The sequence below is a fragment of the Primulina eburnea genome, chromosome 2, assembly GCF_022965805.1.
Source record: "Primulina eburnea isolate SZY01 chromosome 2, ASM2296580v1, whole genome shotgun sequence".
In the NCBI taxonomy this organism is placed as follows: Eukaryota; Viridiplantae; Streptophyta; class Magnoliopsida; order Lamiales; family Gesneriaceae; genus Primulina; species Primulina eburnea.
In genome coordinates, this window is record NC_133102.1 from 147,721 (window position 1) to 172,090 (window position 24,370).

A 24,370-nucleotide genomic window follows, 5' to 3' on the forward strand; every position below is an offset into this window, starting at 1 on the left:
AGTGCATCCATATGCGCGATTGTCTCAAATCATCAGAAATGTTATTTAGTTCAACTTTTAGGATGTAGTCTACTGGTTTTGGGACAACTTTGACGTCCAGCGTCATAGTGGACGGAGGACATGACAATAGTGTAATAATTCGGCAACCACTGCGTGGTAATAACAATCGTTTTATCTTTTAGAGGTAGGTCCTCTTGAGTTTGGTCTTGTACTGAAAGTGAAATAATTTGAATGCAAATGACTCCTAAAGTCATGACGTAAGGTAGCCCAACTCTTAAATTTCAAATGCTGGAGATTCGAACATTTAATGTATCAATGTATTCTCAATGCTAAGATTTGTTCACATAATTTTCAAATCCTAAAATATGGGTAATGTCTGAATTAGTAGCCAAGTCGAAGGATGTGAAAGAATATGGATAAAGGAGAGCATTCATGTTGTTTCCTGCATTCTCCAATGGCTTACTAACCGGCACCACCTACACAGAAAAAAGAGGACCTGTTAGGTTTTGAAGGGTTATGCTTTATCAATAGGTGAGACAACCGCATGGGTGAATAGTATTTCATATAAATCCAACCATCCTAATGTACATCATATTTTCCTTGTCCGAAAAAATTCAAATATGCGGAAGTATATTTTCCTGAAACATAGCAAAGGTGTTTGAACCCTCGTAGAATGGTAAAGCTAAAAACTGCGACAAAAAATCTGAAAGCCTTTTGTTTCAGTGTTGATGTTAAAAACTCTACGGTAAGTATGTTACATATGCAGGAGTCTTAGATGAATTTATTTATAAATATTTTGAATAGCACTGATATACATTTGATTGATTTTTTCATTTCGGCCACAAAATAGAAAATGTTTAGAACTACTTGCCTCAAACATGAACCTCTAAGATATTAGTGTTGAAATGAAAACATAGGGGCCCGATATCACTTTCTTGATGGAGCGAAATGCAAACGTTACCGTTGTATGTCAAGGCAGTTCATTTTACCTTCTTGGGCTCTTGGAAAGAATTCTCATCCATTAGATTACTAGATTTTAGTTCAGTTTTTCTTGACCCTGACAATTTTATCGCGTTTGGCTCCAGTCCATTGATAGAAATCTGAAGTGTAACATTGTTGCTTCCAAAATTAACAACCTGGATTGGACATATGATTATCACGGTCAGTTAACATGGGAAAGAAAATATGTAGTAAGAATAATTTGTACTTCTATGAAAGTGGCCTCTTGAGTGAGATGGTAGAATGGACTATAGGATAAATTTTGATCCATCCTCTTATTCTTGCAATGGCATGCCAAGGGAAACTTCAGCTCGAGTGCTCGACTATTCAGTCAATGGTCTTTACGGGGTGGGGTGCATGTTTTATAGTGTTTTAAATTATGATCGTGGTTCACTTGGTGGCGAGTTGATGTAGGCGAGAAAGAAGAGGCTTTAGCAGTTTTCTTGGTACATGGAGATCTGTGGCAAGACTGACCATCCATGCTCAGGAAGAAAGAGGAAGAAAGTAGGAAATTCTATTGCCAAATGACGTAGAAAGTAGGAAAATGTTGCGTGTATCGATGCAGAACTAACATAACAGGTACAAACCTTTATTCTCAGGTATGACTGACTATTCTTTGTATCTTTCCAAATAATAGCGGAAGTAATAAGTGAACTTGAATCATTAGCTAGAAGAGTCGAACTGACAAGAGTCGCCCCATTTGAATCCTTAAATAACTGCTGCATCCAGTAGCTAGGAGTTCCATACATACGTGATGAATCAAAAACAATTGCATCTGGCATCCACCTGATCAAGAAACATCATTTAGAAGAAGAAATTTTTAAGTCCAAATGAAGAGATAAGGCGGGATTTCAGGAGTATACGTTCTGTCGTTGATATTGACGAATAAAGGTGCATAGCTTGACATTTCAACTGCATCACTGTTGTATAGGATAACATTGAGAAGATATGATTGGATTCAAAGAAATTTACCCCATCGTCAGGTTATCATGTGTAAATACAGAAGAATGGTACCAGTTCCTTTCGAGGCCAATCAGGAATCCAGCTTCAGCTATGGCAGCTAGAAGACTACCATTTCCAGCGTCCGTTCCAGTCACAGCATATTCACTCACAAAAGCCTGCAGAATCATTTGTAGCATCACCAGTAGGAGCACAATAATTAGGGCTTGATCCTCGAGGGCTCAACTTATTATTATTATTATTTTTTAATCATGAAGTATCAAGTGAAACACAGCAAACCTTTGGACCATTGCGCTTTACTTGATCAAATTTATGTGCCATGGAAAACATGTAATTGGCAGTGCTGTATGTCTGGTATGTAGAATGAAACATAACTATTAGTAGCTCCTACTAGTTTGGAGTAAATTTTTGTGAGTTGCTATGATTGTGGAAGTTCTTACATGATAATCATATAAATCGGCAGGATGATCCAAGGGTTGAGAGGAAGCATCACAATTTGAGATGATCTTGATATCCGGGTATGCACTTTTTATCGCAGAATGGAATTTAAGGTAGTTTCCTGAATAACGGGAGTTGGTTGAAAATCTCAAGTATGCACTTGGTAAGTTTTGTTATGAAACATCACGAAACTTGAAGGAAGATTCATATGCTCCACACGAAGAATCTTCGATGAAAGTTTTCTACCTTTGTAATTTTGCTTCCCGCAGTCCTCATTCCCAACTGCAACATATCTCAAATCAAAGGGTTCGGGATGTGCCAATCTCGCCCTGACAAAACCCCATTTCGAGTGAGGATCACCTCTCGCAAACTCGATCCCATCTAGAATTTCCTGCAATTAACACTAGGGTTCATTTCAGAAGTGGCAAAAATAAGGCTGAGGAATTAGGTCGGTCTATCTGAAACAAGATCAGTGTTGGACACTTGAGATATCAACAGGAAGATTCGCATTTCCAGATTCTTGAACTGTCAAAAAACAAGATTGTTATGCGCAGAAAACCCAAGAAACTTACTTGGACGAAAGGAGATATGCTTGAAGTGTTGACTTCATCATGATGGCTGATCCCTGAGCATTATTTGAGTGAAAAAGGAGAATGCGTAGAAAATGAAACGAGTGAAGAGATCGCCTAGTTAAATACCAAGACCGTAAAAACTAAAAAGTACCATTATTGAACACCCACACTGGTAATGTACCCAATTCTTCTGCTAGCTGCAGAGCAGAAGACAGGAATTCAGGAATCAGGATGCAGATGAGATACAATAAATAGAGTTACACACAAGTTCAGTTATCATCGATATGGCGGTGCAATAGAGGGAAATCCAACTACGTAAATTAACTCTATAAATTTCATTAATGAACTTGAGTTGGAGTTCGATCATGTGGTGAATTTTACTGGCTACCTGTGAACGACTGCTTAAGCCTCTATTAGGAAATTACCAGGAGAAACTCAAAATGACCAAGTCCATCATCAGTCCAGTAATGCCAGACATCACCAAAATGGCCAGGCCTCTCCTCCCAAGCTGCAATTGTTTCTTTCCAACGAAAGGCATTCCTTAACCAATCTCCTTCAACAAAGCAACCACCTACTCGCCAAGTTAAATATGCATTCAAGAACAAACGTGAATGCTTCAAAAAATTTATCAGGAATACCTGGAAATCTGAGAAACCCTGGTCTCAAATCTTTTACCATTTTGAAAAGATCATTGCGAAAACCAAGTCCCTGAGCCAACATTAGTAAATCCCAAGTGTTATCCATGGAATGTTGAAGATCGATTCGAACTATGACCCATTCAAATCATAATCACTTTTTCCTGACAAAACCTGCACCACATACGCACCTTATATGTATCTGTAGGCATCAAGGACACTTGATCAAACCACATTACACCTCTCCTTTGTGTGCTCAGTTGAAGTCTTGAATTTGAATCAGTTCCACTAGATTTCAGTGCAAACTCCATCCTTCTCCAGCGTGGAATAGCAAGACTTCTGCTAGGAAAACAATGATGAGTGGACTTGTACAAATACAGAATTGAGATAAATTCAAATACTGAGAGGCAGTTATCGATAAAATGTGGATACACACATGATATTAGCTGTGGCTAATGCCTGCGACCCATTCATGCTGGTCAGTGACACAGACAGATTGATTGGACCTATAGAACGAATATAGAACACTAATTTATATGTCTTCCCTTGTTCAATGTTCTGCAAGCAAAGAACAGAGTGTCGATTTGCAAGCAACAGATGTTTAGAAGTTAGCATCATACAAGAATTTTCTGCGCGTGAATGGTATTCATGGTTTTGTTTACTGGTATAGGCAATCATCTAAGCCGCCCACATATCAAACGGTTGGCGCATGAGCTGACTCTTGAGGATTTTACTATTTTTGTATGAAATACATCATAACAATATATCTTGACTTCATAAAGCCAAGAATCAATCATGACACAAGCTGCAGTGAGATCACTCGGGGTTTGAACGGTCATGAAATTCAAAAAGCTTGAAGCCTTTGGATACGAACATTCATAAAAGCTCAACTTGAGCGTGACTTTTTAACATCCCTGGATGATACAGATGAAGGCCCTCGAGAGAATTATAGAAAGAGTAACTGAGTACTTTGTTGGCAGGCATGATGGGAAAACTAGCACAAGGAAATGATAATGAATTAGTTGTTACCATGCCCCAGAAACCAGGGTTGTATATACCAACTCCTCCAGATGGACAAATATTCGTGCCTATGATGTCACAAAGCACGACCATCCTCAGAGCCATTATATTTCGAGGGAACAATGACTCGGGATGCGTTGACACTCGTATTGACAATTCGTCCCCAATTATTGACCACGGATGAATGTTTGAAGGTGAGGTGCTGCCACCAGCTTCAAAACCTGGAATTCATTAATATAGAGCTATACTCATCTTTGTTTTATATTTTAACCTCAACAAAATCACCTCTCTTTCAAACGATCGATGTCAGTGAAAATACATACTTCTTGAAATACTAGGCGAATAATTATGATAAAGGAAAATATTCATTCAGATCTCATATTTGACCTCTATTGCTGACAAGCTCGGCCCACAAACCTCCTGCACCAGCATGATTAATCTCCTGCAGTATTTAAAATTAATGTGGATGACATATGTGATATTCTTGTATGATTTCAGCATAAATTATGATTCTCACTTCAAAAAATACACCAAACAAAGTTTCAGGTATCTTCTTCGCTGATGCCTTGGACACATTCACCAGAAGTTGTGCTGTTACTTCTGCTCTGATCCCAGTTGCAGAAGAATGACACAAACCACTCAGCCCAAAGAAAAAACAAAGCAGAGTGCTGTAATAATATGGAGTACCCTTTGCACCCATAATTCTTCCTTAATATGTTCGATTCTCTTGAATCCTGTCCAAGGATTTGCAAAAGATACGAGCTCAATTAGCTGTCAGAGACAAATTTTTAAATGAAAGATTATAATATCCAACAGATTACCTTCAGTATCAACAGCCTAAAGTCATTGCTTGAAACAGATACGACACATAAAATACATTAACATTGCTACTTTAATTTTAGATCATTTTCTTTGATGAGAACTAGTTAACCAGCAACAACCGAGCCATCTATAATCGAAGAAACACACACACACACACACACACACACACATATATATATATATAGTCAGACAAGTATAAATTTAGCAGAAGTGAACCAAGTGATACCAGCAGATAAGCGTGTCTTGGTCAGAGACTTTTGTACGTTTTTTAGAGAATAATAATGTAGTCTTTTATAGTGAGCTAAATGTGTGTGGTTTTTTTTTCTTTGGCTGTTACTAATGAATGAAGACATAAATGTGCGTGTCCGGGTTTAATACTTGAAATGGGGAAAGCATGAAAAGCAACTGTGTTTTTTGTGTGTCCACTGTTTGTTCGAATGTGCAAATTGTATCTCCAAAATGATATAATCAGAAACAACTCCTTTGAGTCCAGTGTACACACGTTACGTTAGTGATGATGTATAATTACATGCGGTGCATCTATGTAATAAATTATAATTTTAAGAATGCATTATGCTTTTGCAATAAAATCAAGTAATGAATTCACATTTATACATCGAATCATATGTTTTTAGAATAAAGTATAAAATCAATTTGGACAATGATGGAATAAAAAAAATATTATAACAGACTATTCACACATATATTTATGTTACAATAAAATTTTATTATATAATAAAAGATGTTGCGAAAACATGTCATACGTGCATTTGATACCCCAGAAGTATTCGGCTCATCTTAGAATCCGGGCTGTGGTGAAATTGTGACAGATCAGATCACGATGAACACAGGTGAGCTCGGGCCCTCAGTTGGGCCCGAGTGGGGTAAGTCCAAGCAATGCGATGAGTCAGAAAACAGAGCTTCATACTATGGTCATCTACCTGAGCACCTTGGTACATATGTTACTCCCGAGCTCATAGGTATGAGATGTCATGATTTGATATCATTTGCATGTCTTTCAATGCACGAAGGGATGATATGAATAGATCAGGATTGTTATGAGTTGTCAGATACGGCAGTGTCAGGGAGCAGAGCATGAACATCCATATTGCCATGAGTAGCAATCAAGTACTGAAAACAAAGTCATAATTGACTTTTCCTTTACAAATACCTGGTTTAATTAACATTAATGCATTCAGACATTTTTAATAAGAAAACATACTTTCTTTATACTTTTATTGCGTAAAACACTTGAGTGACTTGAGCGTCAGAGTGGTCACGCCGAAAAATCTTCCGACACCCACTAATGTTTTTTTCTCTTTTAAGTGTGCGGATTTTCTAGTCCGGGTACTCTACGCTTGATCTCCAGCGTACCCGATGAGAAATCCATCCAACCCGATATAATTGCCCACTAAGCTCAACTCGATTTACCCAGTCGATATCATTGGCGACGTATGTGGTAAGATAGATCTAAGGCATATATATATTTTCCACACGTAAATCAACCCGGATGATGGCTTCAGGAGGGAGCCCTCAGACCCAGAGGTTCCACAGGGAAATCCACCGCCTCAACTGTGGGGACCCGGGTTCTAACTTTTTCTTTGGGATAAAATGGATCGTTAATATAAAAGTGGGTCAAATTTTTCGCTTTTTAATATTAAATCTAAGGTATATATAAACAACATACATGCCTTATTTAAAATACAAACATAAGGTACAATATGTCTTGTTCCAACTACTCTGAACAACTAGTAATAAAATACAGTACATGTCAAAGTACAACTACTAGTTTTTCTGCTAAGCCCGAGATCACCACGCTATGTCCATCTCTCATCCTCTGCGTGACCCAGATCCTGCCCCACCTGTTGTTATGCACACATACAGACATAACAACAGCCGGAAAACCGGTGAGAACAAATCCCAGTATAAACATGTATACATGCATATAATCAATTAAACATGAAACATGTTATCATGAATGACATCATATGCACATGCAATGCAATGCGAATCAAACCATGTCTGGACTCGACTCGACTAGAACTCTAGGGATCCCGGGGTGAATAAGACGTCACTACCTACCCTCCAATCGGGGTAAAGTACGTCTCATTCCTAGACTTCGGTCTGAGCTGTATCAACGGCGGCAATAAGAGTAATGCCTACTCCTATGCTGAGATACACCGAAACGTCTAGATATTTGACAATGCCTGTCAAAGACTCTCCTATCTCAAATGCAATGAATATCAATATGTAAACAACGTATAATCATATTCATGGCTGAATATCATACTGATCATACATGCTTGAATACAATTCTGAAATCAAAGCATAACATGTTAAAAGATTGAATATAATGCTATACACAATTCATAAACATGTTACAAAATATTTAATAATACTCGTATGTGATTTTGGTTGGGAAACTCAAATAATATCTTATTTGAGTTACATCTCCCCAAACAAAACATGACTTATACCTTTCGTCGCACACTATCTGTCGATGCCAATTACTCGATGTCAAAGTCGTCGACACCAATCTGAAATAGCAATGTAATATGTGTTTCATCAATTCCTAACCCAATCAATACATATACTATCAATTCACTAGTACATTTCAACACCATTGACGGCATAACGGTGTATTTCTCGATACCGGTCAATCCAATTCTCCCTAATCAAAATTGTATCATTCCTCAATTCATAATCATCACCATATCCAAGACAAGATCTCAAAATCTGCATATACTTCCTTCTATACATGCTGAAAAATCATAATAATAACATACGATATCCGTTCTTCGATCCGATTGCGTTTCTACGATAACAATTCTCTCAAGAACACATATATATAAGCATATCAGCATTTCCCCAATATGTAATTCTCAAAACATGCTAGAATTGAACAATACTTACATCAACTTGTAGCAAATAAGGAGAGGAGTTCAACCCTAAAATCGGATTAAAGTTTGGGTGGCTAAAACTTGAAAAAATCACAATACAAAGCCTTGAAGAAAGTTGGAAGCTCTTCTTCCTCTGAAATCACGATTTCTGTTGCTGAATGAAGGGAATTTCGAGGCCAATCTATATATATACTTTGCATGTTTTCGTACACATGGCAAATCCTTGGATGTACACGGCTCTCGCTCGGGCGGACATAAATTTCCGCCCGGGCGAGAAACTCTCGGCCCTGGACTAATTTACACGCTCGCTCGGGCGAGCAAAAACGTCCGCCCGGGCGAACAACTCTCGGCCTTCGCCCATTCCAGCAGCCTCGCTCGGGCGGTCAAAAACATCCGCCCGGGCGAGTGACTCTCGACCCTTCTCCGAGGCATTCTCGCTCGGGCGTCAAAAGCGTCCGCCCGGGCGAGTCACTTTCGCCCAAAAATTTACATATTTAACTTTTAAATCTCAACATAATCTGGTTGCATTCATATCTCAAACTAACGTGTTATAAAATCTTGGGCATTACATCAACAAACTTTAGTGATAAACCAAGAACAATTAACACAGTGAGTAGCAGTGGCTGTACATAAAAGTATCATGGAGAAGCTACCTCCTAGAACAATTAACCCAGTGGGTAGCAGTGGTTGTCTATAAAAGTATCATGGAGAAATTACCTCCTAGCAGCAGCCGTGTTCACCATGAAGAAGGGCCCAATGATAAGTCCTCCTTGAGACAAGACCAGGAGGGAAGAAAGTTCCCAAGAGTGTTCCAAGGCCCTTACATGACCGAGGAACTGGAAGACTTGAGAAAGAAAGTGAAGAATCTCGAAGGACAGGTCAGGTCCTCCAAGGCCCTCCGAGTCCAGTCGAAAAGGTGTTTTTTTCCCACTCATATAGTGAATGAGCCCCTTCTTGTCCATTACAAATCAGCAAAAGTAAGGGAGTATGATGGAAACACAGTTCCCGAGGAACACTAGGCCTATTTTGAAATATGGACATGTTACATTGCTACGATGACATGATAAAGTATAAAGCTTTCCTGGCGGACTCAGCCCAATGTTGGTTTGACAAACTCGAGCCTCAAAGCATACGATATTTCGAGGATTTCAAGAGCATTTTCTTGCATCAATTCAGTAGCAATAAAAGATATAAAAAGACTTCTTTCAGTTTGTTTGAAGTCGAATAGGAAAGGGACGAGTCATTATATGCATACATCTGTAATTCCACAAAGCATCTTTGGAAGTACTTTCCTACGCCCCTGAAACCAAGGTTAGCGCCTTCATGCAAGGACTCTAGGAAGAGGACTTCTTCCGGTCCTCAGTGAAAAAATTGTCGAGAGAGTTTGAATATTTGTTGTCTCGGGCTGATAAATATGTCAACATGGAAGAGGCTCAGAAGTGGAAGAGAGAAGCCATGAAGAGAGAAAGGGTTGATCGACTGGGTAGAGTTGAAGAACAAATACAGAAGGGAAAACTCTTAGGGCAGTTTTCTCACTATACCCCCTTGAAAGTGCCAAAATATTAGGCAGTGAATCTTTGTCAGGAGGAGAAGATTTTGTCCCAGCCCTAGTGATCCTCGAGGGACCAAAGTTCAGCCATGAAATTTTGTACCTACCACAGAGAATGTTACCATAATACCAGTGAAAGCGAACAATTTAGAAAGAACCAGTCGAAGCTTGTCCATAAGTAAAAAAATAAGTAAAAAGACCCTCGTGGGCACCAAGAAACTTGGGACCTCTACCATCCACCAGAACCCTGAGTTTCCAACACAGGCAGGGAAGCATGACAAGCCTGTTGTTTCAGGTATGGCCTATGAGGAGAGGGGTCAAGAGAAATCCCCTATGCTGGGAGTGATCAAGATGATCTCAGGAGTATCTACTGATGGTGATTCCAACCGGGCTCATAAGGCGTGGAGTCGGCGAAAAACCTTGGGGTGGACAGCTCGAGGACGGATGACGAACCAACCATCAGTTTTGGCCCTTTGGATTTGCAAGGCGTCAGCTTGCCTCATGATGACGTCTTGGTCATCTGTGCTAAAATTACAAATTATGATATCAGGCGGGTAATCATGGATTCATGCAGTTCAGTTATGTGATATTCCAAGAAGCCATGGATCAGATGGACTTGAAGGATTACAATTTGGAACCAGTAAAGACCGTCCTATTTAGTTTTGCTGGTCGTATAGTATTTCCAAATGGAGATATTTTGCTTCATTTAACGGTCGGGAATCGAGATTTGAGAAAATCAGTCATGTTCACCTTCACCATGGTCAGTGCTTCTTTTCGTATAACATTATCCTAGGAAGGTCGGCCATGAATTCCCTCAAGGCCTTTGCCTCCATATATCGTCAGAAGATTAAGTTCCCAGTAAATGGTGGAGTCGGAGAGGTTCGAGAAGATCAGAACTCCTCCCGAAACTGTCTGTATGGAAAAGAAGAGCAAGGAGGGTGGGTATGAAAAAAGTGCGGGAGAAAGAGAAGTGCACTCAATTGAGGAAGTGCAAGTGGTAATGGAAAAATGATGAGGAAGTGATATTAGTTCCTGGTCAACCCAAGAAAATCACTAGAGTAACTAAGGACCTTGAGCCTTATATCCAGGCTCGACTATTAATTTTCTTACAGCAGAATTCCGACATATTCACGTGGTTTCCCTATGAGATAATCGGGATCCCAGCCCATGTAGCTAAGCATAAGCTAAACAGCCAGCTAGGTGTTTGACCTGTGATTCAAAAGAAAAGACACTTTGGCCCAGAAAAAGACAGAGTGATAGCGGAGCATGTGAATGAGCTGTCAAAAGCCAAGCAAGTTCGGAAAGTTCAATTCCCACTTGGCTGTCGAATATGGTCTTGGTCCAAAAAGCTACAAGAAAATGGAGGATGTGTGTGAATTTTAGGGATTTAAACAAACCATGTCCAAAGGACTGCTATCCCTTGCTCCGAATTGATCAGTGGACTCCACGTGCTTTATGGATGTATATCAAGGATAACATCAAATCCCCTTGGACCAAGACGATCAAGATAAGGTTAGTTTCACAACCTTCGGTGCTACATTTTGTTACACTTTAATGCCATTTGGTTGAAAGAATGCAGGGGCTACTTATCAGCATCTAGTGGATAAGATTTTTGAGAAGCATGCGGGGATGAACGTGGAAGTGTATGTTGATGATATCCTTGTTAAGTCCAAGGAGAAGTTGTGTTTTATCTCATATCTCAAGAAAACCTTCTCAACTCTCATAGAGTTTGGAGTCAAGTTAAACCCGCTCAAGTGCATTTTTGGGGTCAAGAGTGGCAAGTTCATCAGCTTCGCGGTCATTGAAAGAGAATTGAGATTAACCTTGGAAAAAGTGAAGGTCATCTTAGTGACGACTTCCCCTAAATCTGTCAGAGAAATGCAGAAGCTCGCAGGCAGAATCACAGCCATGTCCCATTTTACGTCAAGATAGTCATATCGAAGTTATCCTTTTTTTCAATATATTGAGAAAGGGCCAGCGATTTGGATGATATGACAAAACTGAACAAGCCTTACATGATCTGAAGAATCATCTGGCGGGGTTGCCCATCTTGGTGAATCTCGGGCTGGGAGAAAAGTTGTGGATCTACTTGTATGTCACCGATCACGCTGTCATCTTGGTCCTTATCTGAGAAGAAGGAGCAAACCAGAAGCCTATGTATTATGTAAGTCACGCCCTCAAAAGACCCTAACTAAGGTATACCGAGCTGGAAAATGTAGCTATGGCTTTGTTCATTACTGTGAGGAAGCTGAGACCCTGATTTCTATCTCATCCTATCATTGTCCTCACAAATAGTTTGTTTGGAAAAATCATATCAACACAAAAATATCAGGGAGGGCTTCATATCATGGTTATCTACCCAAGCACTTAGTACATGTGTCACTCTCAGGTTCATAAGTACGGGATGTCAGGATTTGATATCATTTGCATGTATTTCAGTGCACGAAGGGACGATATGACTAGATCAGGATTGGTATGGGTTGTCGATGCGTCAGTGTCATAGAGCAGGGCATGAACAACTATATTACCAAGATTAGCATCCAAGCACTGGAAATAAGGTCATCATTGACTTTTTTATTTGTATATAGTAGGTTTAATTAACATTAATCCACTCAGATACTTTTCACAAAAAACATACTTTCTTTATACTTTCTTTTGGGTAAAACACTTGACTAACTTGAGCGTAGGAGTGGTCACATCGGAAAATATTCTTACGTCCCACTAACGTTCTTTGCTCTTTGAAGTGTGGAGTTTCTCTTGCCCCGACACTCTCCGCTTGATCTCCAGCATTCCTGAGAAGAAATTTATCCAAATCGATATAATCATCCACTAAACTCAACCCGATTTACCCAGTCGATATCATATGTTTACATCCAAATAGAAGAAGAAAAATGTAAAATATACTAATCTTTATGATAACGGATTTGTTGTGCACTTATTTCAAATATTATTTTTATAGGTTGCTTTTATATAGATATATATCTTCAACCTATATGGATATATATCTTTTGTAAAATTGAAGATGAAATTTCCAACCACTAACTACTGCCCAAGGGAGATTTGACCCGAGATTATATGAATCATTTCTTGATTATAAATGAATGAAATATGAATGATTAACTTGTGGTGTGTGTGAGTGTGACCAACCTACACATATTTATGCGCAAATCCTCCAAACCTAGCGTTCCACATTCCTTCAAGAAAATGGAAGGGATAGAGGGAGGATGAAAGGTTGAGTATCAAAAATTTTATTTTATTTTATTTTATTTTTTCGGATTTTTTTCCGGATAATCTCTCTCCCACTGTGCTTTAGCCGGCTTGGCCGTAAGGTAGATTCTTGATTTGCTCACCCATTACCATCAATCGATAACTTTGTTTTGCATGTGAATTGAGGGGGATTGAAGAAGAAATTTGGCTCTAAATTCAAGAGAACAATAAAAATCAAGAAGGTTTTTAATGGGTGATGCAATGATCAAGAATCAAGATTTTGTTCGTCGGCCCTCAAAATGCAAGGATCCTCCCAAATTCAAGAGAAGGCTTTATCAAGTTTGGAAGGGACGTAATGCAAGTCCCTTTCACCTCTTTACGCTTACGTGTGATTTTAATGCCCTTCATCACTGTAATTGTTCCGTGTTTTTTCTTGGTTAATTTTTATATTTTTTCAGAGCTAATATCATCTCGCTTCGTTTTTTATATGGGAGTTGAAATTTTGGGAGTTTTTTGGGTTTATTAGTAATTTTTAGCCTTCTTTATGTGGTAATACAAATGGGATTTGATTTGAAATTGATTAAGCAAGTGATTTTCATAATTCACAAACCTTAGTTTTCATATAACATGAATCATATATCTTGATTGGTATATGCACATGTAATTGAATCCAAAATCTTAATAGAATTTATAACATTGTTTTCCAGATGTCGAATGAATATATGGTCTCAAAATGCCTTTGATACTTACATATTTTTGGAAATTACTTCGATTATGATTGAAATATGGAACCAACAGTGATTCAAACTGACATTTCAGTTTCTAAATGTTCTTTTAACTTGTGTCACCTTATGAAACCTTCAGTGTCATATGTCTCAACAAACTAGTTGCAGATTACTAGTGTTGATTTCTTGATTGATTATCTTTTAGCCAAATGTTCTTTTGTGCTTGCTTTGATTTTTTGATGAAGAATCTGCAAAATTTTGTGCAAATTTATTTGTTCCGCATTATGAAGTTTGAAACAAGAAGTCTAAAGAGCACGAGATTGTTAATCATTTGAAAATTTCCTTGGCAAAGCATTATCATAAATGTATTGCGTGAACATTTCAGAAATTTTTGTGTCGAGGGAGATTGATCTTTGGCCCTGATGCAACATCACTCCTTTTATCAGCCTCTCTGATAGGGATCCCTGCATTAACATTCTGTGTCAAAATGCTTCTAAGGATTCAAGCAGTCAACTGCAGATATGGGAATATTGTTGTAATAGTTGGATTTCTCCTCGCAATTTTGGTAAGAAATCTGGTAACTTTTCCATAGAAAAAGCATGGAGTCACTGACACCTAAATATAGTAACTTTTGCAGGATCTATTTTTCCTTTTCATGACATCTGCAAGAAATCCTGGAATACTTCCGAGGAACTCAAGGCCGCCTAGTTCAGATGACTCATTAAATTCCAGTATTTCATCCATTGAGTGGATCCATCCTGCAACTACCAATTTGAAATTACCAAGAACGAAGGACATTTTTGTCAATGGTTTTTTAGTTAAAGTGAAGTTCTGTGACACTTGTTTGTTATACCGCCCACCAAGGTCGTCCCACTGCTCAATGTGCAACAACTGTGTCCAGAGGTTTGATCACCACTGTCCATGGCTAGGCCAATGTATTGGAGTTGTAAGTCTTTCGTATTGGAATTGCTCAATATTCTTACTATTACTCTTATTATTGGTGCTATGACTCCATTGGCATTCATATTCTTTGATCCTGATGTATATTTTGTCTATATAGATCAATTTACTCACAAGTTAAAATTAAAATAATAAGTGATTTTAACAAGCAAATATTCTTATGCACATAGCTTCCGTTTTTTAAACTACAGACTAATACTACCTTTCCTCATTTGCTTTTATTGCAGCGCAACTATTGGACTTTCATTTTGTTTATATCAACATCAACACTCCTATGCATATATGTTTTCACGTTTACTTTGTGGCATCTCTTAAAAGAACAAGGCAGCATGTACCACAGTATGTCAAAAGATGTCATATCTCTCATTCTGTTGGTTTACTGCTTCATTGTGGTATGGTTTGTTGGAGGGCTTAGCATATTTCATTTCTATCTTATCTGCACCAACCAGGTTAGTCATTTTCCCATAAACAAGAGTGGTATTGTTATTATCAATCAGCTTGTTGTCGACATCTAATTATTAGTAAAATTCAAATATGCAAATATATCCTGACATGTATGTACTAATTCAACAGACAACATATGAGAACTTCCGGTATCATTATGATAAGAATGAAAATCCATATAACCATGGGACACTCAAGAACATCAAGGAATTTCTTTTCTCTCAGTCAGTGCCTTCTCTGGTTAATTTCCGACAATGGGTCTACGAAGAGGATGATACAATTGTAGGATCCAGGGCTAAAAATTCTGTCAGAAACATACCTAGCTTAAACAGGAGGATAGACTTAGAACATGGTATTCTAGGCAAGGATGGTATACCAGAAGATGCACAAACTTTGGACAATAGCAGCACCAATGACAGTCTGAAGGAGGGTGAAGGACGAGATATTAATGTCAACCACTTTTCTATTTTGGCTGCCCAAGAAGAAGCAACTGATGTGGTGGTGGATGGTGATCTTGGACCAAGCATTGCGACCCCGGGACATAATCCAGATTTATTCGATAATTAGGTAATATCATATGCCATGTTCTTTATAAAACATGTGAACAATGAATATCTTGCCAAATTCAGTTTTATTTAGTCTATTCCCTTTTATGGAAAATAAGTGAAATGAAAACTAAAGAGTATTTTGTAAACGGATATCAGAACCAAATGGTTTCTTTGCTAACTAGTTTTTTCTCTTAATTTACAGTGATGTTTTTAAGGTTGGTGAGGTTCTATTCTCGAAAAAATGATATTTTATTTTGGTCACTGTAAAGTATCATGTTTGGTGATGTTTGTCGCACCAATGATTTTTTGAAAATTATCATTTCTGGTGGCAATTCTGTAATGCCCGAATTTTGATATAATATGACAGTAGCTGTGATGGTTCTTGTCTTTACGTTATGGTATGAATGATAATGATGTTATAGAATGGAATAGATAATGGATGGGTAGAATCAAAGGTGGAATTTGAGCTAAATAGGTAATGGAAGTGCAGAAACGGTATGAAAAATATGGCACAAGTTGTGGTTTTTAGAATAATGTTTTGTATATTGATCCAATTGATGTGAGGCCACTTCCATTAGAAAGATAAGACATAAGGCTATAACTTTCAAGTTTTGAGTTTTGTTCAAATCATTAGGGAAGACGAGCCAAAAGCGCCCCGAAGTGTGTCGTGCGTATCGTCGTTCCTAAAATGACACATGTTGGGAGAATGGGCATAACGTTTTACTCAGAGCTCCAAATGATCTGAAATTTTGGGAGAAGAAAGCCAAGACATAGGGCTAACTTTGTAGTTTACACTTTTCCTAATTCCGAAGGGAAGAGGCGTTTCTGAAGCAATCTTTGAGGTGGCTGTGTGCAGAATGGCGCCCGAGCGGTAATCTTTGACCGCCCGAGCGCGCCCCGTTCTGAATTTTTTATTTTTGGGCAGTGAGTTCGGCGCTAGGGCGGTAATATGTGACCGCTCGAGCGCCCATCAAGTTGAAAAAACGTGTTTTGGTGTTTGGGAAGGCATAAAATCAAATGGGATCATTGTTTTACTCATTTTCTTTCTCCTTCTCTTCTCTCTATCGGTTTAGAGCTAGGGTTCTTCATTTTTCCTTTCATCTTCTAATTATTCTTAAATCTATTGGAGATTTGTTCAAGAAAAATATGAAATAAGTATAGATTTGTGATCCTCTCTTCAAAATCTTCAAGACGTGGTAAGTATTTCTCATTTCTATTCAAGTTTGGATATGGGTTGAAGTTAGAATTGATATTTGAGTTGATATTTGAGATATTGAGATGTTGGAGATGTTGTAATTGTGTTGGTTTGAATTTAAAATGGAATTGAAGCCAATGGCAAAGTAAAGGAGCTAACTCTTTGGCACGTACGTCACGTGTTTGACAAAATGATTCAATGAATTGTTTTATGGCATATTACGGTTAAGAAATTTACGGATCTTGATTCGAAGCAGTATTGAATTAATTATGAATTTTGTACAGAAACAGCTCTATTTTGATAAGTGATCCGAGTTCTTGAGTTATAGTAGATTTCAGAGGTTCAAGACTTCTCACCTACACATTTCGATCTTCCTTTGGTAATATTTGAAAGGTATGTTACGGTCGGTAACATACGAGGTAAAAGTATCATTTTTATTTTAAATTGAAAATCCGATGGCTTGATGAATTATTTGTGATTTGTTGATGATTGATCTTTTGAGATGAGCTTATTATGATATTGACTTGATGAGATTGAAATGCATCATTGCATTGCATATTGAGCCACTTTTTGATTCAGATTTGATATGGCGGAGGTCGCCTTGATACACTGATTTGTTGGACGTATGGGGCTATAGTTGAGTTGGCATAGTGTATGCGGAGGTCGCTGCTATGGCCTGAACACTCTCTATAGGCGCACCATAGTCTTGGGATTGTAGAACACAACAAACCACCTCGAGCGGATGAGTCGGTGGATGTTGTTGGGGGATTCTCTTTCCTTGGGTACCCTATGACCAGATGATTCACTTGATCTTGAGATTTATTGATAGCCCACAGCTTCTGATCATGCATTGCATTATATTGCATCTTTATGAATTTATATGAAACTTGTGAATTTAAATTCTCATATGTTATTGATTGTATCATACTGGGTTTATACTCACAGGCATGTCGGCTACCTCTTGTTTTCATGTGCTTGACGGTAGGTGAGGCGAGGCTTGGGATGCCAGAGTCCAGTTCCAGGCGAGGAGATATGAGTTAGAGTGGGATTCTCGGGTCTTAGGAGCTATTTGTTGATGTTTGGATTATTCTGGTTCACTACTTTGGTTTGACATGTTGAAAATTATATTTCAAACATTTGTGACCTTTAAATTATTTTGACGTTGCTTATGTGGATTGTGAACCAGAAATTATGCATTTACTAAATCGTTTGGTTTGATACATTTAAAATTATTAATATTAGATATCGGACTCGGGGCCCCACAAATTCATAGTTCTTTCTTTTTATAATGATTTTTGCCTCTTTGTGTTCGTACCCGGTGATCAGCCACAATGGTGGATCAAGTAATTCGGCGAGCCCAGTTACTCTGTTTGAACTTGGGAGGGATTCATCCGTGCCAGATCAATACGGCATTTTTTTAGGACAAGAATTTGAAAGCGGCAGGGGAAAATATATGTGATATGGACTTTTAGATTGCCCAAGTTGGCAGAATGCTTTGTGGAAGGATTTTTGTGTATATTTTGTATTTTTATATGGAGATTCTTCTCTTGTTGATGCTGTAGGATAGATTATTGAATTTCTTCATCCTTTTTTTTATATTATTTTCTTAGTTTGTCCGAACAGGAAACTCTTTGAAACTGCCAAATTTGGGCCCAAAGATAAATAAATTTGATCTATTTCTTCTCCAAAGTGGATAAAATTTAGGAACATCCGTCGCTCGAGGCGAATTTTGGCACCAAGACAGAAACAAGGAATAATGTGGCGCCTTTTAGTTAGAGAAAATGATTAAATCTTTTATTTATTTAGAGAAACACAGACAAAGCACATATTTTTTAAACAAGGGAGACAAAAGTATCATTCTTTACACGAGAGAGAACAAACTGGTAGCTAAAATTTTCAAGAGCACCTCGTGCTTGGTTTGACAAACCTAAACCACTCAGCATATTGGTTTACATTCGTCAAAGGCTGATTTCTCTTTATTTGTTCGATTTCAATCATCTTCAATTATTTATATTCTGATTTATGTGGATGACATTTCAGTAGCAAGAAGTAATGTTACAGAGATTCAAGACCTTATTCATCGATTTAATTCTCAATTTATTTGAAACACCTTGGTGATCTCTCTTATTTTCTCGGTATTGAAGTCTCTCAGCCAGCTCGGGATAGTTTGTTCTTTTCTCAAGCAAAGTATATTCAAGATTTACTTGTTAAGACTAAGATGGACAAGGCCAAGTCACTTCCCACTCCTATGATTTCTTCTCTTAGACTCTCGAAAAGAGAAGGAGATTATTTTGAAGATGTCACTCTATATCGAAGTATTGTTGGTGCACTTCAATACTTGACATTCACAAGAGCGGATATTGCTTATAGTGTGAATAAAGTGTGTCAATTATGCATCATCCTCTTCACTTGCATTGGAAGGCTGTCAAGCTAATACTTCGATATCCCAATGGTACATTAAATTATGGAATACATCTCATTGCAAACTTTCGACTTACATTGGCACGTGATATTCCACTGTGGATAGGGAAAATGACACTGATGATAGGAGATCCACTTCTGGGGTTTGTTGGTTTCTTGGCAACTCTCCAATCTCATGGTGTTTTATGAAACAATTGTTGCCTCTCGCTCAAGTATGGAAGTTGAGTACTGAAGTTTAGCCAATGCAACAACTGAAATTCTTTGGCTTAAATCAAATACGTTTAAACTTCATATTACTCTCATTGACATTCCAGTTATATAGTGTGATAATTAAGTAGTGCAAATCTGGTATTGCATTCAAGACCTAAGCATTTTGAACTTGACTTATTCATTCGTAGAGAAAAGGTTATTTCAAATCAAGTTGCAGTACAACATGTACCCTCTTGTGATCAAATAGCTGATGTACTTACAAAGCCTCTCTCAACCATATCCTTTACCTGTTTTTGAACCAAGCTCAGCGTTATGTTCGACCCCACGCTGAACTTGCGGGGGGAAGTTAAGTAACAAATAGAAACAGAGGATCACATCAGCAATGACATAAGCAAGATTGGCACGTAGACCCTCACACATGTGTGGATTCTAGATGAGTCTATGGATAAAATTTGATGCAACAGAACAAAAGTTTCTTGTTTTCATTATTTGTTTTTGAAACTTCCACTATTTTTTAACTTTCCACTATTTTTTAACTTTAAAATCCTGCTAATTTTTTTATAACACTTAAAATCGAAAATCAATATTTATAAATAACTTAATATTTCCATAAATCATACTCATTTAACAATTCAAATCTCAAGTGCATAAAATCCCTAAAATCATCAATTACCAAAAATTCCACTTCTATCTTTAACATGATCAAATTAACTTCAAAAAAAGGTATAAAATCTCTAATACAATCCTTAACAAAAATCTTTAAACTTTTCTTATCAATCTAGTGCGGAAAGAAATGTCCCTCGGGAATATACTGCCGTACTCGATCCACTCAAGCGTCAGCGCCTCCCTCAATATCATCATCACCTGCAGCATTCAAACCTAGTGAGTTTAGGGACTCAGCACGTTCTAAACATAAGTAGCAAATAATACTTATACAAGAACATGTATTAAATCATACTTTTATTTAAAATAATTTTAAGCATAAATAAATCATGTATCATAAAATTATAAAATCGTAAAGCTTCCAATCCTTTATCATTTTGGGTGAAGTTTGATCCTTGAAAGTGACTAGCATTTATCCTCTTGTCAACTGATCAGTATTAGGTCACCATAGCGCGTGGAGACAGGCACTGGGCACAGTCATGGAAATACGATCGTCGGGCTCCCTCTGGGGCTTTGTCCCATAAACGGGATCCCTCTAAGGTTTTTTCCCTCACGACATTTCCATAAAATTGTAAGTTTACTGTTCCTTCTTAAAACGAATCCTCCACATATCCTCTATATCATGTGTCACAGTCAATTCATATTCTTCAAAACATTTTTCTTTTTTACTTTTAAAAACATAAAATATCACGACTTTTCAAAAATAGTATTTTAACATTAAAAATTGCTTATCTTTACCATTAATCATAAAATATCATATTTTTTTTTTTTTTATCAAAATCAACATTTCACATCATTTATCATGCATGATGATCCTTCGGAATGCTGCCAAACTTTTTCGTACTACCCATGTGTAAAATGATCATTTTGCTCCTGGACATTAAATTTCTCGTTTTTGACTTTTTCTTACTTTTATTGACTAGATCTTCCCAAATAATTATTTAAGCTTAAATTAAATTTAGATATTTTGTTTGAAATTCGAGGATTTAGATTTAATTTTTTAATTACTAATTCGTGAATACGTTTTATTCCCGAATTAATTCAAACTTTAATATATTTTTTTTCAAAATTTAAACATAGTCTTTTTATACGTAAAATACCCTCGTGAACCATGACTCACCCCCTAGGACCACGGTTTGACCCTTTTTTTCCTAGCCATAATTCGAACCCTACCCTATTCTCTCGACCCTCTTGCATTTTTCTCAAGCCACACTCAAGCCACCTCGAGCCATCACCTGAACAGACCTCGACCAGACCCTCCTAGACTCTAATCAACTTAGCCTAGAGCAGTCCGAACCAGCCCAAGCTCCTGGCCACAAGCGCGCACCTATTCCCTTGTTCTTCCAACATCGCAGCCCTCCGTCAAACCGAGCCATGATGAACCCTGCTGCCCAAGAACCCAACTAGGACTCTCCTGGACCCTACTGAACAACCCTAGCCAGGCCCCAACCGAGCCATGAGCCCCTTGCCCGTAGCATCTACAATACGCGCATGGAGAAGAGTCCTAGTTTACGTGGACTCTTCCCTAGCTTCTGTCCAAAAGTCCTAGCCACGCTAGGACTCTTCCCAACCCTTGACAATGTCCAGCCTAGCCCCTAGCCAAGCCCTAGCTGAGCCACTCTTAGCCATGCATCGATCTGCGGGTATTATTCACGTGGGTACTCTTGGAAAACCCTAAGGCTCCTATTCTTTTGCCAACTCAATTTCCAGCGTGTATTTCATCCCCTAATGACTCTTTTCCCTTCCCTAAAACACCTTCTATTTGCAGCGTACTAATTGGAAATCATAACACGTTCGTATTTACGTAAAAACTTTCAAAACTTTAGAAATAATCGTCAAAACGATAAGCAATTCGAACACCGATATTTTTCATGCAAAAATACATAAAACATGCATATAATTGTTTGAATGGTGAGTAAAAGATTTTATAAAATGTGCCTTTGCGTTTTAAAACGTTTGAATATATGATCGTCGGCGTGGGGTGTGAAGAAGGACGAACGACAACGAAGACTCCTAGTTTTTTTCCTTTTAAGCTTTTCAAATTTCAATGTGTGTAAAGTGTGTGTGATTCGACTGATATGTATATTTAGAGGCTAGGTTTTCATTTTTATAGATTTTATATTTGCATGATAATGTGCTTAGGTTTTGGGCTTTCAAGCTTAGGAGCAATTGGGCATACTCAATTTAGTTAAATTGGGCTCAATAATACTTATTTAATTGAAAAATAAAATCTTATAAAAATTAGTTTTCAAAAATAATGCGTTTGATATTTTAAATTCCATCGTTTTCCCAAAACCGGCTTCCAAATAAAATCATGTTCATCTCGTAAAATAACTTGAATTCTATCATTTTTAGAAAAATGTAATAATTTTTTATTAGATTAAGAAGTCTTGAAAATATTTATTTTGTCTTGGTCATCACCGATCTTCTTTCCCCAGCCTATTATCGAATATTCGGATAAAATCCTTCAATTTCATGAAATCATGCAATATAATACTTTAATCATGCAATCATATCTTTAATCATAAAATATTCATCAAGTAAGCATTTAAAATCAATTAAATAAAATAATTATGCAATTTAATTTATTTGCATACATGTCGTTTATGTATGTTGGTTTTTCGGGCGTTGCAGTTTTATTCATTGATAACTTGTATAAATAGAATATAGAATTTATTATTTTAATCAATGAAATCAATACAAATATACAATTCCTTTGACGCAAAGCATCTCTTTTATATTATTGACTAGCGACAACTCCAAAGAAATTCCTAAAGCCTATTTAACATTAGAAATCAGCGTTAATGTCGTGGAATCTTTAGTGTCAATCACTATGTCTTGTCAGTCTCCATGTGAATTTTTTTTAGTTTATCTGATTAACATTAAAATATTAAAAAAAACATAGAGTAGGTCTTTTGTGAGACGGTCTCATGAATATTTATACGTGTGACGGGTCAACCCTATTGATATTCACAATAAAAAGTAATACTCTTAGCATAAAAGGTAATATTTTTTCATGGATGACCTAAATAAGAGATCTGTCTCATAAAATACGACCCGTAAGACCGTCTTACACAAGTTTTTGCCAAAAACATATCACTTAATCACATGCTTTGCACGTAGACTTGTTTTCCACTTGATACGCACAAAGAAATAAATTTATTCTCATACAAATTCATCTAATTCTCATATCAATCTAATTATTAAATTTAATTTATTTGCTACGTATTATTGAACAATAATTTAGCTTTAATACAAAAATGTGGTATTCTAAAATTTAAAATAAGTATTTACCAATAAATATATATTATGATGCAATAATTGAGTGCTCTTAATTAATAACTATTCGACTACAAATAGTTGTTCTTGATATCCAAATTACATCTTCCTGATATCGAATTTGATCTAATTAATGTACATTATTTAATTATGAATGAAAAAGATGTTTTAAATTATTTTTTTATCACTTAAATTCTAATTATTTCTAATTTTTTAATTGATACAATTGAAATTTTTATTCATGCTTATTATTAGGTCTATATATTTAGCGTAATACTATGTTTCTTTGAATAATATTTTGTTATGGACAATGTCACTATTTTTTATTGGCTCACATTGTGTTTTTAACAAAGAATTAAACTGAGTTACTGAATTTTATTTAAATTAATTTCTTAACTTAATATGATTATAAAAAAAACACATGAAATGAAAATTTGTATATTTGAATTTCAGTAGGATATATTGTATTTTAGAAAATACATGCATTCATTTAAAATAAATTGTCAATGAATGTGTGACAAGATCGGTTGTACGGTTTAAAAGGGAGTTGGAAACTAAATTATATATTCTCGAATGTCAATGTCAGTTGACTAACATATAAGTGTGAAAAATATCCGAACTGATATATCAGAACAAATCATAAAAATGGCTTGGCTAAGTAAATTGAAAGTGGAAAATATGTAGATACATTTCTGCATGTTCAGAGGCTCAAACTCCTACATCATCCTTTCATTCTTTTGGAAATCTCATACTACAAGACTTTGGCTAGTACAAGTTCAAATTCCATTTTAGTTTGGACTTAAATTGTAAGGTGCAAGAATTT

General features: G+C 37.0%; 2 protein-coding genes across 4 annotated transcripts; one reads left to right on the top strand and one right to left on the bottom strand.

Moving 5' to 3' along the window:
* Positions 1–253: 253 nt before the first annotated feature.
* LOC140815591 (alpha-L-arabinofuranosidase 1-like) lies at positions 254–5,745 on the bottom strand. Of its 2 annotated transcripts, none has more exons than XM_073174675.1 (18): positions 5,673–5,745; positions 5,142–5,358; positions 5,012–5,066; positions 4,634–4,845; positions 4,041–4,162; positions 3,796–3,943; positions 3,608–3,677; positions 3,395–3,540; positions 3,121–3,166; positions 2,970–3,022; positions 2,644–2,788; positions 2,400–2,518; positions 2,239–2,310; positions 2,014–2,117; positions 1,863–1,919; positions 1,587–1,785; positions 990–1,136; positions 254–476 (listed from the first exon to the last, which is right to left on the bottom strand). In XM_073174675.1, exons 2-18 carry the CDS (start codon positions 5,322–5,324, stop codon positions 330–332), a joined length of 2,025 nt encoding a protein of 674 aa, XP_073030776.1. In that variant the 5' UTR covers positions 5,325–5,358; positions 5,673–5,745; the 3' UTR covers positions 254–329. The 2 variants fall into 2 exon arrangements, with proteins under 2 accessions (XP_073030776.1, XP_073030770.1); XM_073174669.1 differs by lacking the exon at positions 5,673–5,745 and adding an exon at positions 5,446–5,578.
* Positions 5,746–13,017: 7,272 nt separating this feature from the next.
* Positions 13,018–18,650, top strand: LOC140815603 (probable protein S-acyltransferase 1). Of its 2 annotated transcripts, none has more exons than XM_073174685.1 (6): positions 13,018–13,514; positions 14,213–14,392; positions 14,465–14,773; positions 15,015–15,236; positions 15,361–15,798; positions 18,301–18,650. In XM_073174685.1, the coding sequence occupies exons 1-5, from the start codon at positions 13,458–13,460 to the stop codon at positions 15,796–15,798; spliced, it is 1,206 nt and encodes a 401-aa protein (XP_073030786.1). In that variant the 5' UTR covers positions 13,018–13,457; the 3' UTR covers positions 18,301–18,650. The 2 variants fall into 2 exon arrangements, with proteins under 2 accessions (XP_073030786.1, XP_073030780.1); XM_073174679.1 differs by having other exon boundaries at positions 13,018–13,459.
* The last annotated feature ends 5,720 nt before the right edge of the window (positions 18,651–24,370 follow it).